We start from the raw sequence: 18,470 nt of genomic DNA, 5'->3' as shown, positions 1-18,470 counted from the left end.
TTTCATGCCTTACAAGATCTTCTAAGTGCTTAAGGCTTCTTCCGGTCCTTTCTGGTACCTTGCAATGGATCCTTGGTGCGTGAGGGACCAAGCACCAGACTTGGTCAAGCACTTCAGACTGCAGCATGAAGTACCAAATGTACAGCTAGACTGCAGTTGTTAGGGAGAATTGTGGCTGCTGGCAATTTTTGTCATTATTTTCTTAACACTCTCCAGTGTTGCCTGTTTGAGACTTTGACACACTCTTACTTCTTTGTACAACACCCGCAATCCTTCCTTTTCTTCATTGCTCCTTACTTCACTCTTTCACAGGGAAGGCTGGACATCTGCTTTTCACTGACAAAAAATTAACAGTTCATGTATGCAGTCAGTTCACCATTTACTTGAATTAGCAAAAAAAGAAGCCAGAATGCATTCATTTAAATACTTATTTTTTTATATTCCAAAACTTTATATGTAGTTATTTTTAACCTGGTTCCTAGGGAAAGATGTTCCTGCAATCATGTTTCACTAACCACCCACTGTTAATAACTTCAGGAGCCTTTGTGTTGATCACAGACTTCAGGTAGGGCAGAGATCTCAGTTCTGAAATCCACAGCTGCACGAACACAGGCCAGGTAGAAGGGACAGGATCCAGTTAGCAACTGGTGGGAATGCAGCAGTGAGCAAGGTCAGGCCTTACAGCTACAAATGGGAGCATCCACGTGGAAGAGACTACTGAAGAATGGCAGTGGGGAAAGGGCCATCAGCATGGTGGCGCTGGTGGGGACCAGCAGCCAAAGCCAGAAGTGCCAGTCCCAGCAAAGGTGCCTTTCAGTCCCATGCCTTTGGTGCTGCTCCTCATGGCTAATTCTTGGCTCTTCTTGACACACTGCTCATGAGAACGCCTCCAGATTGTGGACGAAAGTGATGCAAAAGAATGTGCCAGCTTTTCAATCTGCCTCTTTTTGCAGGCTCAGACAGCTGGCCCTCAGCCCTTGTCTCACTTGTGCACCAGTCCCTCCTTTTTCTTTCTTCCTTGCAGTAGGAAAACCAAAAGCACATTTTCCTGGATGCTACTGACACCACCATTCATGCATGCCTCTGAGCTCTCTTACCTCTGCCAAGGCATTATGGAATAGCTGTCTAGTTTCTTCAAGAATATATCAGCAGAAACAGAAACATCGCAGGCGTGGATGGGCTGAGACGTGGCTATGCTGTGGGAGACAGCTGATGCAGGTGTGGATGGGCTTTGAGACATGGCTATGCTGTGGGAGACAGCTGATGCAGGTGTGGATGGGCTTTTGAGACGTGGCTATGCTGTGGGAGACAGCTGATAGCAGGTGTGGATGGGCTTTGAGACATGGCTGTGCTGTGGGAGACAGCTGATGCAGGTGTGGATGGGCTTTGAGACGTGGCTGTGCTGTGGGAGACAGCTGTGCAGATGCAGTCCTTGTTGTGAGCAGCTCGGGTTCACGTCTTACGTCATTGCAGAAACACTGTGGTACCGTTAGTGGTCCAAAGGCTAAGAGTGCACCTTTCAACAGAAACTGGTTGCATCAATTTTATCTCAGATCACAGAGTTTATTACACAAACAAAACCCAAAGTCATCAGGAAACGTGCTTTTCCTGGTAGTGTCCTTTTATTCTTTCAGCAACAAAATTCGCATTATGTTACAGTGTCATCCACTGAACTAAAACAAAGCAAAATTTAGGAACAGCCAATAAATAAATGCTGAAGTTGGCTGTAGGAATTATGATATGCTAAATTCAACTTTTAAGAATCTCTTAATTTTATGGTATGAAAAAGAGGGAAGAATTCTGGTGAATTTGGTTTGTCTTTCTCAGGCTTCTTTTGTCTTGCTTTTTAACATTAGATGGATTATTCCTCTTTAATTGGAAAGCACACACTTGCTGTGTGGTGCGTGGATCCAGTCTTGCAACATGGCACATATTTGGGAATGATGCTGTTGAGAAATGGCACTTTCAGCATAGATAATTGCAGCAGGAATTCTGCTTTTGAGGTATCTTCAGACTTGAACATAAGTTGATAATGCTGCTTTTTCTTTGGAAAATGTTGACCTGTCCAGAAGACACAGGCACTTTTTATACTAAGCCTCCTGCTGCTGCTACTTCAGTTTCAGTTTGACACCCACTACACTGTTTCCTTGTTTTAGCAATTAAATAATAGAGCAGTCGCCTTTAGAAGAGTGCTTGCAGCTATTCACAGAAAGGTAGTACATACTTAAACAAATGAAAAGTCCCTTTTTTAAATTCTGCAGTCAAGTGAATTTCTGTTTGGCTTAAGCAGATTTTGAAATCCTGTCTACGTCATTTGTATTGTTAATATATTACAGGGCTTTATACCACATCACATTACTGGGAATAGATTTGAAATATATAAAGATCAAAAATACAGACATTTTTAACAGTGGTAAGTAATTTTCTGTCATAATAGCCGAAAGAAAGTGCCATGAAGCTATTAGTAGTAAATTAATTTTTTTTGGTATGTAATTTGGTATAAATACTGACAAGCCGAAAAAACCCCCAACCCCAACCAACAAATGCATACTCATTAGTCATTCAGTTTAGCAGCACAGAGGCAGCAGTCAGCTAGGGTGTGCGTTTTTATGTCTGCTTCAATTGCACACTTCATTTATTTGGACATGGCATAGGCGGCTTTCTCTGTCACACGGCATCACTGCACGATTAGCAAGTTGTGCCCCAGGGCAGCTGGGACGCTTTGCTGGGGCAGATGTTCTTTTCAGCTTATTCAGTGGCCGTTGTGGGGTTGTTTACTGTTGTCATAGATACCTGCATTTCCATAGCAGCCGAGCTGTTGTGTGTGAAGCAAGTGAATATAGTTATAAAAGGATCATATTTTGTTCTGTCTCTATAACTTACCATCTGTCAGCTGACTTTTCATGATGGATTCAGAAACCAATTTAAGAATAACAGCAGCCAGCTGATTATTTTTGCTTATATTAAAGTGACAATGGACAGGAATGCAAATAAATTGATGCTTCGATGAAATGCTAGTTTCTTTTTTTTTTTTCTTAATTGCAGCAGTTTGTCTTCCAACACTTTCTCAAACTTTGCTGAAATCTTTCTTGACAAATAGAAATGACCAAGTGTCATCTTCTGTACTTGCTCAGGTATTCCTTGTGCTTTCCCACTCCTCAGCTGTCAGCTCATCCCTGTCTGTTGCTTCCAAATTGTGATGTTGCTCCTGCTTTCTCAGATCCTTTGTAAAGAAATCTAAATACTCTCCACAGAATTAAACAGGGAATTGGTGAGGCTAACAGCAAAGGTATCATACACACACAAGCATAAGTATGGCTAAGTGACATAGATCACCACTCTGTTTAATGGTAACAAGGGGATCACATGCAAGTCTGGGGATAAATTTAATGTGTAGCCAGTGAGCCCTCTGAGTGCTGAACTCTCATACCTTTTCACTCAGAGACGTGGTCAAACCTGTAGTTTAGCAATGGGGGTAAGAAGATTAGCCCAGTTGTAAATAATGTATTTATTGGTTGATTTTTCCAGATCCTGACATTGATGCTGCCACTGCCATGATGCTTTTGAATACTCCCCCTGAGATACAAGCAGGTTGTGAGTAGATATTTCTATAGCATATAGCAACATAGACGTATAAAATTAATATTCTCTTTTATAAGTATACAGCATACCAGATAAAAAGGATGTAATAAAGAAATATAACTTCCCTTGTAGACCCTTGCACTTCCTTGACCCTTACATGAGTATAATTTTGTGGTTCATATTACATTTGTTACATGAATAATATTAATCCGTGATCTCTTATGTAAAAGAGAGGTTATTGTTATTCATGACATACACTTAAATGAGTAACATACTATTATCCATACTGATAGAAAGACCTGGGGCAACAGCCAGGAGAAAGGCAGGGAGATAGAGAAAGAGCAAGAGAGTGAAGGATACATGGCATATGGTTCTGTTTTCATTTTGTTTTGATTTGACTCCTATCGTGTAAGTTACCACAGCCATCTGGATACTTTCCATTCACTTGGGCACTGTTTCAGCTCCTTCCTTGCACACATCCTGCCTGTTTTGGGGTTTTTTTCTCTGACTGATGCAAGGTGGTAAGCAGGTGACAAGGAGCAAAGAGAGGTCTCACTTCCTGCCAATACTCTCCTCCCTGTTCTGTGACCAGACCTGAGGTTTTAATGCTGTGCATTAACAGAGCACTGAAGAGGCCTGGACCCCCACTGGACTGGGCTGTGCAAATACTGCAGGAACCATCCTGCCCCACAGAGCTTGCAGTGAAGGTATTACAGGAATCCATAGTGAAATACAGCTACACAAAAACAGGGAATACAAGAAAACAAACATATCGCTGGTCAGCAAGCACGGTAGTAATGCCAAGTGACAGGCAACTCGAAAAAATAAAGGCAGAAGTTAAAATAGAAACCATTACCAAGACTGTCTAGCATCACTGCTATTGTTCTAGCCTGGGCAACCAACTCCAAATTCCCGGGGAAGCCTTGATTTGCACTTTGATACTCTGCCTGGGGAAGAGAGTCAATTACCATCAAAGCATTTCCCATGCAGCTGAGGAAAGCTATTGTCAGCCTGCTTTGTGACCCTGCCAGAGGAATGCTTCTTGAGAAGCTGCTCTCAGGAGAGCAGGATTTACCAAGAAACTGCTCTGGAAAGAGAAGAGTGGTCCTTGTCCTCCTCTCCTAAGCAGCTTTCAGGAACTGTGCATGGTAAAAGGGCAAGCAATACCTGCTGTGTGTAGGTAGGAAAAAGGAAAGATTTTGTTGGGAAGAGGAGGTTACACTTTGTATCTGATTAATTAGCTTTATGGTTTTAAATTACCATTTAAAATTCCACACCCATGTGTGAAACACTGCTAATGATCACAAATGAATTCTAAAATCAGCTTCTGCTTTTATATGAAATCTTGAAATGGTATCTGACAAACATTGGTTACCATTTATTCCAATTCCACTATCCCTTAGTTTTCATTCAGAAAAACAAAAGGCATAGTAAAAGAGTAAAATACTGTTATTAGGATTATTTTGTGTTTGTGTAGGTTTTACTGTATAGACTTATAAAACTGATTCTTCACATTGCTACTAAAGGTTAGGAATATGCAATTATAGTTAGAGTGTTAATGTCAGAAATCAGTTTCTCAATTATTAACACCTTGCAGTATATTCACAGACCAAATAAAGGCAGAAGTTCAAAGTAGCCAGCTGTGTGCAAGTTTCTACTGAAACCTGCAATCCAGTTGGCACCAGGAGTTAAAGCATGAAAGATACTGTGATATGCTAAGAGAGGGCATGTAGGAACGTAGATTTAATACTTTTTGCTTCAGTTTATTGAAGTCGTGTTTCATCAGGTTTTGTAGGTTTGTGTTTGAAAAGAAACAGCAATTAAAGCACCTGCTTCCTTTAGAAGCAGCTATCACAAGTTACAAATACTTGGTATTTTTATTAGTAGTCAGTTCATGAATATTAATTCCAAAATATTTGACTTGCACTGAAAACTCTATCTTGACCTGCAAGGCACTGAGTACTGTCTGGGCCACCTTGGGCAAGTTGCATCAAATTTATGGGCCTGTTTTCCTCTTGTGAATCTAATTTGGAGAGAGGACAGAAGAAAACAGGATGGTGAACAAATGGTAGAGCTCCATTTAGAACTCATGGTTACTAAACCAGTGAACTTTAGAACTCATGGGTACTAAATCAGTGAAGTCCCTGAGTTAGTTTTGTACAGTTGCTTTTTTGTACAAAGGATTTTCAGCACATCAGTTGTTACCAACATCTTGAAAGTGAATATTGCTAGCTGTCATTCTAAGAGTGTGGCATCCTGGCATGTCATTGAGTCTTGCCAAACCATGATGTTTTGCCATGATTAAAAGGGGAGATAGATTTTGGTGCTTTTGCAGTGTGTTGGAATTCCTGAGATTCAAGTCACTGGAAGCATGTAGGTAGCAACACCTTCTTAATTGGTGAGGTCATTTTGAACTTTGAGCCACTTGCTTTTCTGGAGGGATGAGTAAAGAAGGGACAGTGTTAGTGTATGGCTGCTACTGCTAGTGAACAGTGCTGTGGTCAGAGGGATTATCCTAGAAATACTGATTTAATCCAAGAAGCTTCTCAGTGCTGTTACACATAGCTCCAAGTTCATGCATAGTCCTTTGCCTGTTGCTGTATAATTTGTGAATTGCACACAAATGCAAGTACATTGCTCAATCTAAAGTTTAATGCTGCAAACAGCTATTAAACAGTGCCCACAGAAAGGATTTGGGTAGAAACCAGGAAACTGAGAGTCTTCCCAGCTCTCACATCCACCTTCTGTTTTCAGTACTCTCATCACTTCTTGGTTGGGTTGGCTGAAACTGGTGGCCTTCAGAGAACTTAGCAACACTGGTTTTGTGAGTGGTTCCTTATAGGAGACTGAAGTGCTGTGTAAAGATATTTTTAAAATAGGTTTTCTATGATTTAAACCAGTGTCTCTCTGATTTGGAAGTCTTTATTAATTCTCCTCTCAAAACATATAAAACCCAGACTAGATACACATATTGTAAGTTTGGTGGGGGGACAAGTAATTCCTTAAAGAGATCTACTTTACCTCTACACTTCTAACATTGTACCCTAATGAAATTTGCTTTTTAAACTAATGCAAGTGGATTGTATATGAGCAAGATACATATACAGGAATGAAGACCAAAAAAATTGCCTTAATGACAGTCAGAAATTCTCCAAATAGGATAAAATAGAACGTGCTGTTTTGTTGGGACATTTTTATTGTACGTGAAACTTGATAGATGTAATGTTCTATTTGTACTGCTTATGGACAAGTCACTTAGTATAACTGAGACAGCTTCCAGCCTAACTTTGAGTATCACAAAATGATAAATCATTGAGAGTAAAACGTTTCGTAAAACTATTTTTACTGGCAATTTTGTCTTAAAGCAAAAACTAGGAAAATACATTTTCATAATGTTCAAACTTTCTGTTGCTGGATTTTGGTTAGGATTTTGTTTTGGTTTGTTTTCCTTTGGTGTTTAATATTAAGCCATTAAAGGGATGAAATAAATTTGGAAAGAAAGCTTACTTTTATTAAGTACTTTCTACTTCTTCCTCTGTACTCACAATATTTTTAGAAAAAGTACGAGTGTGATAGAATTATCAGGATACATTTGTCTCCCCCATCTCAATTTTTGTTTAGAATAAATGGCTTGTTGGATGCATCCTAGATTCACAGTTTGTAAGGACTACAGAGTATGGAATTTAAAAGCTTTGAAATTGTCCTTGAGCTGTAAAATACAAGTTGGGCAGATGTCATCAAATTTGTGCCTGGGTTAAGATAGCTGAATAAAGTTTCACATCTGGCAGAAAACATTTGCTTTTGGCAACTTCTGATGTCCCATCCACTATAGATCATCAGCAATTTCCTACTTTCAGTTCTTGTAGCCTGATCTAAAGAATTCTACTAAACACTGTACTGAAAGAAAGCTTGGCAGAAAAGAGCTGAAGCTGACAGATATTAGCCAAAACTCAGTACCTCTTGTCTATAATGATTTCTTCTACAGAAGCTGGGTCAGGGCAGAGGGCCTGATGCTGTATGATGACAGAAGAGGCAAAGAACCAGTCTGTCCCTACAGGATACACTCACACATTCCACTTCTTTAAAATTCATTTCTCAGTAAATACTATTCATTCTTCCTTGCTAAGTGTTGGCTACCTTGAGCTAGACAGTTTAATGAAGTGTATGTTTGTTTCCTAAATCACACAAAGAACATGTTTTTTACCAGTTCATTGTCTTGATTGACAACAAGTCTCACTCCTTGCTTATGCTTCATTTCACTTTCACATGCCAACATTTACCCAAGAAGTTAGTTTCCTTTTCTAGTGAGCTTTTGGGGTGTCAGTGTATCCATTACTAATTCCTCCTCCTTTTGCATTTCAATTTTACCAAATTGCTACATTGTTTGTTTGACAATCAGATCTTCAGGGAAGGACACAGTCTGACATGGTTTTTCTGACACTGTTGCGAAGATCTCGGATGAGGTGGTTATCTCAGCCAGAACTGGGCTTGCTTCACCTGCACACCCCTGCAAGTAAGAGATCAGGGATGCAGTCTGCTGAGAGATGTGATGAAAGAAGTCCATAGTTGGACTAATCTACTCAGCTAATGTGCACACAAGAGCATGCTCTGGATTAAAGTAGTCCTGCACTGGCTGTGGAGTGATCATGTAGCCCTCAACTTACTTCCCACCTACAGACCCTGAGTACAGGCTACAAAACAACCCTGGACTTTTGAAGGGCTTCTGCTGGATCCTTTTAACACTGTGAACATAGTGCCTTGATGGATTCAGATTATGGTATGTTCTCCCACATGTCATTCACTTTATTGTCTGTCAAACTACAGCATGAAAGTTCTCTACAAAAGGGAGATTTTTTTTCCCCTTGGAGAATTTCAGAGATGTAGTCTTGATTTTTGACATTGGATGCATTGCTTCACTCCAGAGTTAGCCAGTGGAGACTCAGCTGGCTGAGTCTACTCAGGTTGTGAAATTCCACCAGAGCAGCATAAGTCCAAAAATAATTTCCCCATTCATGCAGCAGATGAGGGGCAGATTCTCAGTACACACTTTGACTCTACTCTAATGAAAGTGTTTCCTGGGCTTAAGTTTCCTGAGAGCAGAGTAGACCCTTGAAAACATAGCAGTGATGAAAGTTGAAAGGTGAATAATGATTTTGTCATTTCAGACTCTTTGTGTTTCACTGGGAACATTTTGTGAAAAAGGAAACCTTCATCAAAGAGATGCACAGGTCTTGTTCCATTGTTTCTTGAGCTGAGTTTCTCAGACATAAATGGCTTTGGGCACTTGCTCAGAAAAGGTGTAAATTACATTTCACACTTCTGCCTAGGAATTGGGAACCTGGAACCTGCCTGTACTGTTGGTTAAAGAAGCATTACATGAGAGGGGTCAGGACTGTAAGGTGTTCATCCAGATTGGCACTGATTGATGATATGGCTTGGAGTAAATTATCTTACCTCCACACCTTGAATCTTCAATCTCTAAAATATAAATATCTCACCTCAAAGTATGGGTTTGAAACGTAATTAAAGCTTGTAAGGCGTAAATGTATCTTTGGAATAAAAGCACCACATAATTTCAGTAAAAAATCCACAACCCTTCAAAAGCACCAAGATGTAGGAATAATTCCTTGAATATAAGTAGCTGTCATACAGCCTGCACAAAGGCTGGAGGACTCTGTGGGTACCAGGGACAGTGTAATAGCAGTTTATCCATAATCTTTTTAAAATTAAGTAATTAATGTTATTTTCTGCAAGGATCAGTTTTGATGCTTTAAATGTTGTAAGTAGAGATGAATGAGCAAGAAAGATCAATCTTATGGTGGCACATTGGTAATGTGGATAACTAGAAATTAATACCTTTTACTACTGAAATATTTTAATCCTGCTTTTCATTTTAGGTTTAGAGTGCTACAGAAGCTGATTTACCAGAAAGTTGGGATGTTGTGGGTTTTTTTTGTTTATGGTTCCATGTATTTCCTGAAAGGATACACTACATAGTCCAGTGTCCTTCTCCAGTGATCCCTTGCATACAACGTTTCTATTTGTCTGAGTGATGTAGTGGTTGTGCTGAATCATAATTCAGACAGTCTGAGGAAACAAAACCAAAAATCAGTAGCAATAACACTGCTGTTGCAAGCTGAAATAGTTATTGAATTCTGAGTGATGATTTCATTATCCAGAGCTGTGATGTACTTTAGAGAAAAGTTAGAATCACAGAATCATGGTTAAGACCTCTTCTGGCGTGAATAGTCTTATTGAGCCTTTCAGTGAGTGGTGGCACGAGGCACAGACTGTCCATGATTGAAGAGAATTTCATAGGAGGACAAGAGACCAAGTTTTCTCTTAGGGGATAACTTCTGTGGTTTGTTTTTTTTTTTTTTGTTTACAAACCTTTGTTCATTTGTTACTTCTTGAAGGGAATATGGGGAGAGAGAGAGAGAGAGAGAGTGTGTGTGTGTGTGTGTGTGTTGACGTGGGAATGTTTTAAATGTGAAGATTTTGAAGAGAATGTTTCCTGGATGGCACTCCGTGACTTACAAACCTGCAAAGGGTCAAGGAAAATGAAAGATGGATTCCAGTGAGGGTGTTGTCAAAGTATAGAAATCTGAAGTTGTGAGACATGGCAGTGTATTTGATATAGGTATAGATACATACATAGGAGTGCAGGAAAAAAAGGAAACTCAGAAGAGATAAAGAAGGAAAGGCAGGAAGTTAATTTTTGAAAATCGTGAGGAAGCAAACAGGATATTCTAAAGAAGCAATGGGAGTTGTCAATAAAGGATAGAGGAGAAGAAAAATCATAGAATAAGCATCAGTTAACTCTCCCAGCAGACCAGGATAATTAGGTAATCTGAGCAAAGAAGAGTTTGGGCATCAATGAGCCTGTTGCTCTCTTTTTGTAGTAGCACTTTCAGTATGTTTGCTTTGAAGTTTTACAGTGTATATTTAGACAGTATCCATAGCTAACTGACATTCTGTGCATATGCATAAATGTTTCATTTCAGTATAAAACTATGGTTTATATCATAGTGAAGAGAAAATTCCCAGATCTTTCTCAGTCAAAACTTCTGGTTCCTTTCTTTTGATGGGACTTTGTAAACATAGAGAAACCATACCATGTAGTGTAGTATAAAATCTGTCCTTCTTAAAAGTTTGTTGGAATAACCATGCCCATTTGAAATTACGTCTTTTTATTTATCTTTCAGTGTTCAGCACATTTATCTGTGGCTTTGAATTCACCAGTTACCTTCATGTTTTAGGTTAGCCATATCTTTGAGCAGACTGCTTTTCTTTCATGATACTGGTGTTTTGACCATCACAAGGTTACGCTGTTGGAACAAATAGAATAAGAAATTCAGCCTTTTGAGTTTTAACATGATAATATTGCTCTACAGTATCTAAAAACCAGAACACTGGAGCAGAGAAGGCCTTACATTGTCCCCTGTGTGAAAGAGGTTTGATCGATTCCTCATAAACTAGCAGTGAAGAGAAAAGTATACAGAGTAGGGAGGTATAAATAGCAAAATGCTATTGAAAATTATTCTGGTCATTGAAAGCTGACCCAAGTTGTTATAAACTAAGTTCTATAATTTTAGCCATTTGAGGTTGTACTTAAGTACCTAAATATAACTGACCTATTCTTCAAAGGTGCTCAAAAGTAAGAGTGGGTGTTACACAGTGACAGGATTTGATCGGGAGTGTGATGTGCTCTCACAAGCAGGAGAAAGAAGATTATTTTCCCAGAACTAATCTGTGCGGTCTGGAGTGAAACAAGGTGAGCACCAGGACAGCAGGAGGGGAGGTGTCAATCTGGCTTGATGTTTATGGGAAGTTGAAGTGTACCTCAGCATACTTCTGAGCATATGCTCCTCTGCCTCAGAATACACTAGTATTTTGGGGTGTGAGTATTTGAAGCTGGGCATGTGAAGTGTGTGTGTTGATTCTGAATAATTTCTCTAGTCTCTGTGTAATTTGTTTAAAAATAAATTCTGTGGGTGAATATAAAGTAATACAGTTTACATTTATCTTACAAGTGTTTATATAATATCCATATATTTAAAAATAATATTAAAAGAGTAATGATCATCATTCTCTTTTTGGACATTCCCCATGGGGGGAAGTTATGGTGTGAATGATGACTTCTAGTAAATAGAATGTGTGTCAGCTGGCTGGCTGTGGATGTTAAAGAAGTGAGCTCAGGTGGAGGCTGTGGTGAGGTGACTGTCCCAGCCTGAAGGGACGTAATAGCAGTGCAAACAAATGCCAGTACATGCAGGTAGGGCCCTGCTGAGGGCCTAGACTAAGAACTCTGTTTGGTAGAACTCTGTTTGGTAGTCTTGCATCTTGTAGTGGAGGAGGAAAATCCTGAGACTTGCTAAGGACACTCTTGCTGTGGTGGTGCCTGACTCGTGCTTCTCTGCTCCTTGTTCAGCTGTCTGCCCTGGGCTGAGCAGTGTACAGAAACATGCCTGGGTAGAAAGCAAGTACTTGGGTGTAACCTAAAATCCTGTTGGCCAGAGCTGCAGTTTTTGATGTAGAGCCAAGTTGAAGAGCCCAGTGAAATGTCTTGCCTGTAGTGGTCAGTTCCTAGGAGCTGGTGTCAGTGGCATCAGCACATGTTGAGTGAGGGAGGCTGGGCTGTGACCCGGCCCATGTGCAGGGGGCACGGGACTGCTGCCACGCTGCATGGCAGGGTCATCCATGGCCAGGGGCAGGGCCTAATTACTGCTATGGACATGATGTCCTCTAAGCCTCTTCTCTATCTCTTCCTGCTAAATACATACTTGTAGTTAATATTTTGTTTTGCAGGGATGGGGGCCCAAGATATTGCTGCTCAGAAAGTAAACTGGGATGATAAAAAGCCGTCAACTGTGATCTTGCAGTGAAATACTTGTGTTCTATTTATCTGTAAGGGGTCATTGTTTCTTTTTGTAGACAAAATAGTTACACCTGTGCTCATAGCTGGTTTTGACTCTAAGCACATTCATTCGCAGTAGAACAGCAATTGCAAAAGAAAAGTGATTCGTTTGTACAAGGAATGATCTGCAGCAACTAGGTCAGGCAGTGGCTTTGGTAAGCCATGTAATCATTGTTTATATGAAAATAGCATTGGAAATAGAATGGCTCAGAAGACTCAAGGCTGAGATGTCCAAGGTAAGCAGTGTACTGCACGAGCCTCTCTAATGGTTTTCCAGTACATTGAAAAGCCTGAGTTCCACATTTTGCTCCTGTACTTTTCTAACTTTTCCTTTAGAAGAACAAACATTGTATGTTTTGTTTTGTTTTTAGTTCCTTCGGGAGTGATACAAAATGGAGCTCGAGTACTGAGTAGAGGAATATTTCCTGGAGCCAGGCCATTGCCAATCAACCCTATAGGGAGCATGGCTGTCGCAGTAAGGTAAGAGTGCATCATTGTGGCATCTGTATGAAATAAATCAGCATTTTGCAAAAAATGTAAAAGTACATGTGAGCTCCGGGTATTTTGCTGCTTGCCAGTGCTTCTGAGGTTCTAAATGAAATAAAATTCTCCCACCTAAAATTCTTGGGATATCATCCCTAGCAGGATAGTCATGGCATATCTGTCTGTTGCATGGTGGTTTGTGGAAAACACTTGTATTTTCACTAGCAAATTGCAGGCAGTTTGTGGTGAGAACCTCCTGTAGTGGCCTGTTTTACTAAGTGCAAATGTTTTCTCCTCCCCTCTCTCCCTTTTCTTAAGGACTTTTTCCTGGATTAAATACCAGAGAGAAGAGTATCAATAATATTAAAGCAAATCCTGAAAGCTATTTGAACATTTAGCTGTCATTTTGTTATTAACTTAGATCTTTGTGAGGCAGTTTCTTTCACTATGGTTTTATTTCAAGGTTATACTGAAACATGCAAGGGTAAAATGTTGTTTAAGATACTCAACTATCAGGAAGCAGGGCAGTAAGAGACATCTAGTGATGGCAGTAGGAACTGTGGTTCAGTGGTTTGTTTTGCTCAGAGCAGTGCTGGTTTATTGGTGGAAGAACAATTTGCCCCGGGTGTAGCTGCATTTTCAGTCAGTCACAACAGAGATTAATTTGGTCAAGTGCACTGCCAGTGCCCTTGTCTTTCAGAACTCTCAGTATCTGCAAAAGCTATTTCAGCTCGGGCAGTTGGGTATTCTGGGTGGGGTTTCATAATTAGTGCTGACCTCACTTCACAGTGCTGTTGCAATTACACTCTGTTTTCTCAGGCAAGGGCTGCAAGGCATTGAAATAAAGTATCTAGGTAGGTCTAATTCTATCACTATTTACATGGGTTTTTTTATTTTTTATACCTTTTCAGAATCAGGGTCTAGCGCCTTGGGTGCAGTATTTCCATCCAGTAAATGGAGAGAAAGACAGAGAGAGCCTATGACATTCATGTGGTCTTGATGCTTAAAATGCATAGAGGGGAAGACACTAATTGGAATAAAATCCATATTTTTTGATGAGCGAGTTCTTCAGCTGTTTTTCCCATTTCCTTCACTGAAGGGATGCAACCCCAAGGGTCATCCTCCAGAATTCTGCAGAGTTCCTCTCCATCTCTCTTTACCACAGCTTGGCCTTGCTAGCAGCAGGGGTCAGCTCTCTTCATCAGTTTTGCCACTGGCTTCACCCAGGACTTGTATTCTCTCCAGTGGGGATTGCAGAGCCATAGGACTACAGGATCATTCATTATATATAATTTTTATGAGGTTTTCAAGCTAAATGGAGGACATAGTGGTCTCAATATTCTCTCTGGAGTTTATCTGTATTTCCTGCTTAGACTCTGTTTCATAATCAGAATTGACTCATGGAGGAGATAGAACTGTTTTACTTCCAGGCCACTTGAAAACTTCTGTGTAGGCATCCTCAAATTGTTGTGCTGTAAAGCTGTATCTAGTTTCAAAGCTGTATCTAGTATACATTTTCAAAGGACTGTTTCTCATGGTTTTTTTCCCAGCAGGTAGAGAATGGGATCTTTACCAGCTAGCTGTTAATGTAGAGATGGGAAATTAGGGATTTTACCCCTCCCTTGCTTACGTTCTTTTTGCTCTGTCTCACAGAAAAGCATTTATCATTAGTTAATGCAGACATTTCTAATTCTTTTTGTTCTCTTCTCCAGCCTTAGGCAGTATTAGAAATAGCTTGCTATGAATATATTCCTGGTGTGCATAATGTCTGCTCATATTTAAAATCTCCTGCAATATCCCCTCTTTTAATTCTTGAAAGGCAGAGGGAGACACAGACAAGAGGCTTTGAAAGCCTTTGAGAAGTTCGGGGACTCTCTTCAACAGAGCGAGTTCAGCAGGCAGTTTTGTCTTGTTTCCCTCAGGGATAATGCTATTCAGAATTTCTTTGGGAAGAACATCAATCTGGATTCACAATGCCTCTTGGAACATCATCTGGTCCTCTCAAAACTGGACACCTCTGTTATCAGTTCTGTGAGAATTACACTGTTTCTTGGTGCCAACCCCTCTCCTCAGATACACCAGACTAAATAGGAGCTGTCATGTTCAGCTTTCATGGTGTCTCCTGAGAATAACTTCTGCTTAGAATGTGCAGCAGGGGAAATTTACCACAGCATCCATACAGCCTTCTTTTGCAATTTAAGAGTAGGTGGACTGCTCAGATTGAGCTGTCATTCCTGCAAAGAGGACAATGATCCAGTCAGGCTGGCAGGGGATGTTTTCAGACCTGTTTAGGTGCAGGAAGGTTGATTTTCCCCACTAGCTTTTACCAGGGAGGTCTGGGCAGCCATGGTAGGTGGTGCAATCTCCTGTTAATTTTTCTGCTGAAACTGTGTGCCTCTGCCTATGTATTGAGAAGCCAGACAGCTTCTTTCTAAGATTTTTTTTAAATGTCTTTTTTTGAGAAGTGTTCCTTTGGTGCTATAAATGAAAGGCCTGAAACCACCTGAAGAAGGTAGTTTTCATCATTCTCATAAGGGACCATTACCATTTTCTTTATTATGCAGACAGTTGCATAATAAATTAAACCTCATAACTTTTTCTTTAGTTACCATATGTAGGAATCACAGGTTCCTCTGTAAGATGCTGGTCTTCTCTTGGCACTTCCTTGCTGTCTGAGCTGTTTATTTCATTTTGTGTTTTATTTCCTCAATATCTTAATGGTCTTTGGTTTAGTTGTCCCCCCAAGCTGGTACAAATAGCTTGTTGTATGTTGTCCTGTTGTGCAGTGCCATTAGTGCCAAAACAGAGTAAGAAAAAGTTTGGTCTTGGGTTAAATTTGCAGTTATGTGGGTGTTTTAACTAATTTGTTGTTCAGAAAGGAGGCCAAAACTATAGCATTGGACTTAGAAGCTGAAGTCTGTGATTTCTGATATGTTAACTCCCATCAATAGAAAAGTTTACTGTGCTGTTCATTCAGTGTGACTGAATGCATTGGCATATTATGTTCCTGTACAAGGTATCAATGTGTTGCTCTTCCCTTGTAATTACATATAATTACTTTATATTTTATATATAAAATAAGGTACAATTGAATTAAGTCCTTTGGGTTAAAAAACCCTCCTGGGGTTTATTTAACAAAGATGACTTTCCACGAATAAAGAATTACAGTTGCGATCATCATTATTTTGTAGTGCATTTGGCTTAAATTGCACAAATAGGCCTTTCATTCCAAACTAATCTACAAATGGAAAGGCATCCCACACTATTTTTACTTTGAAAATCATCCTCTGGTGTTAAATCTCCACAGCAGAGCATAATTGGATGTGTTTTGACAGTAGCTTTTTATTTACTTTATTCACACCACTTTTAGCTTGTTTACCATCCATATTTTCCATGTTGTGGCTGACAAGTCTAAGACCCACCCAAAAACAGCAGGGGAAAATAACGCTTCAAAGCTGCACAGCGTGTAGCATGTCTCTAGCATGAGATCCATCGTATTTTGGGGATATTTTTGGCAGACTATGTCCCTATATAGTTCCCTGAGAGAATCTAAAAGCAGATGCAGTGACAGTCTGGATATGTAGAAGATACTGACTGACAGAGGTATTCACTGAAAGCAGGCAAAGCCAGTAGTTCCTTACATACAGCAAGGAGTTGGTTGTGAAAGTGAGCTCTTGCTCTTCCTGTCATCATCCATTGGAAAATACCTTTTAAATGTTTTTCTAGGTGGACTTCTGTGTTGCTTTGGTAGGGATGGTATCTGTCAAAGTGGCCAGTGCATATGACATTCACATGTCTTGGCAAGGTGCACAAAGCTCTTACCATATGTAATCACCTTCCACAGGAGTCAGGTATGACCTGTTACATCAACCCTTGGGAAGAGCACAAGCTTGGAAGTTGATCTAACATTTGACATTGTGTAGCATCAATTTCATCACAATATTTGTTATTTTCTGCAGTTATCCATAGTGGGTGGGTGGTTTATGACTGTGTCCAAGTCCTGCTGCTGTGCAGTAGAACTACTGAGCCTAAGCCTCTCACATGCCTAATGTGGACAGATCCACTGAGGTGAGGTTGATGGAAATTCACCCCACAGAGAATCTTAGTAGCTGTTTAGCATAGGCCTTGTAATTTGATTCAGGCTATTTTGCAGATGATATTTTACAAAATATCCTTGGTAATTTTTTTTAAAAACTTACTTATATGCTACATATGCCTAGGTAAGAGGTTAGATTACTTTTTGTACTATTTGTTAGAAATACCTTGGGTTTTAAATTACTGCAGGCTAAAAATAAAAATTAATAGGAAATTCCATGGGCTTTTCCCCATTTTATCCAATTCTTCTTCACCAAATTCTTCTCTGTCCTGGTTTTGGCTTGCATGCAGTTCATTTTCTTCCTAGTAGCCAGTACAGAGCTGTGTGTTGGCTGTAGCAGGAGAATAATGTTGATAACATGCTAATGGTTTAGTTACTGAGCAGAACTTGTCCCAAGTCAAGGACTTTTCAGTTTCCCATGCTCTGCCAGTGAGCAGGTGCACAAGAAGGGAGCAGGGGCAGGGCAGGTGACCTGAACTGGCCAAAGGGCAGTTCCATACCATAGAGCATAAACTGGGAGAATTGGCAGGGAGGAGCTGATCACTCCTGAGGGATGGGTTGAGTTGGGAGCCATTGTGTTGTGCATCCCTTATCTTTCCTGTGTTTTATTCCCCTTTTTGTTACCTCTCTCTTTTCATCACCTTCGTCATCATTGTTGTTACTGGTTTTGTTGTTATTTACTTTATTTCAAAGTAAATAAATAAAAAAAAAGTTTGTATCTCAACTCATGTTTACCTTTTTCCAATTCTTCTCCCAATCCCACCTGGAGCAGGGAAGAGCAAGCAGATGCATGTGACACAGTTGCTGGCTGGGATTAAACACAGACATTCTCAAGGAATTTCACAGTTACCTAGAAATTGCAAACAGGTTTCCTGAAGAACTTCCTTCAGTAAAAAAAATATTTCTATTCAAGTTTCCAAGATAAAATTTTTCATATTCATAGGGAAAACAAGTGCACCTGTACAGGCAGAGCTACAGCTCTTCTTTGATTTTGAGGAATTTAAAGAAAACAACAAAACAATAACAAAAAACCAAACCAAGCAGAAAGACAACAAAAAGTAGGTAAGGTTTGCTAGTGTCGCATTTTGGCAACCTTACCTACTTCATCATGAGTAGATTTTAAAATGCCTGTTCTTCTGCTATTAATGCCACAGTTCCTTATGCAGCTCCTGATCACTGGGGCATGACAAGAATGAGTTTTGTGCTTAACCTTATCTGAAGATGGAAAATGGTTATTTAGGATTATTTGCACTTCAAAATTATAGGGCAATTACTAGATTATTCCTTGGACATAGCTTTTATTATTGTCACTTTATTTCTCATGCTGTCTTTATTTTTGCTTCTGTTTTCCTCCCTTGAAGCAGCCATTCAAGCAGTGATTAAATAAAACAA

The 18,470-nt window shown here is 39.9% G+C and overlaps 1 protein-coding gene across 8 annotated transcripts in view; it reads left to right on the top strand.

Moving 5' to 3' along the window:
- The window catches only part of FOXN3 (forkhead box N3), a 206,447-nt gene that overhangs the window by 176,027 nt on the left and 11,950 nt on the right, over positions 1 to 18,470 (top strand). For 4 of the 8 annotated variants that reach the window (XM_077180603.1, XM_054634465.2, XM_054634466.2 and 1 more), the window contains 2 exons: positions 3,529 to 3,594; positions 12,871 to 12,979. In XM_077180603.1, the coding sequence (XP_077036718.1) occupies positions 3,529 to 3,594; positions 12,871 to 12,979 (175 nt within the window). The remainder of the gene's footprint in view (positions 1 to 3,528; positions 3,595 to 12,870; positions 12,980 to 18,470) is intronic. The other 4 variants (XM_077180605.1, XM_077180604.1, XM_054634467.2 and 1 more) reach the window with 2 other exon arrangements.

Source organism: Agelaius phoeniceus, chromosome 6, assembly GCF_051311805.1.
Source record: "Agelaius phoeniceus isolate bAgePho1 chromosome 6, bAgePho1.hap1, whole genome shotgun sequence".
NCBI classification, from domain to species: Eukaryota; Metazoa; Chordata; class Aves; order Passeriformes; family Icteridae; genus Agelaius; species Agelaius phoeniceus.
This window is presented reverse-complemented; position numbering and strand designations above follow the sequence as displayed.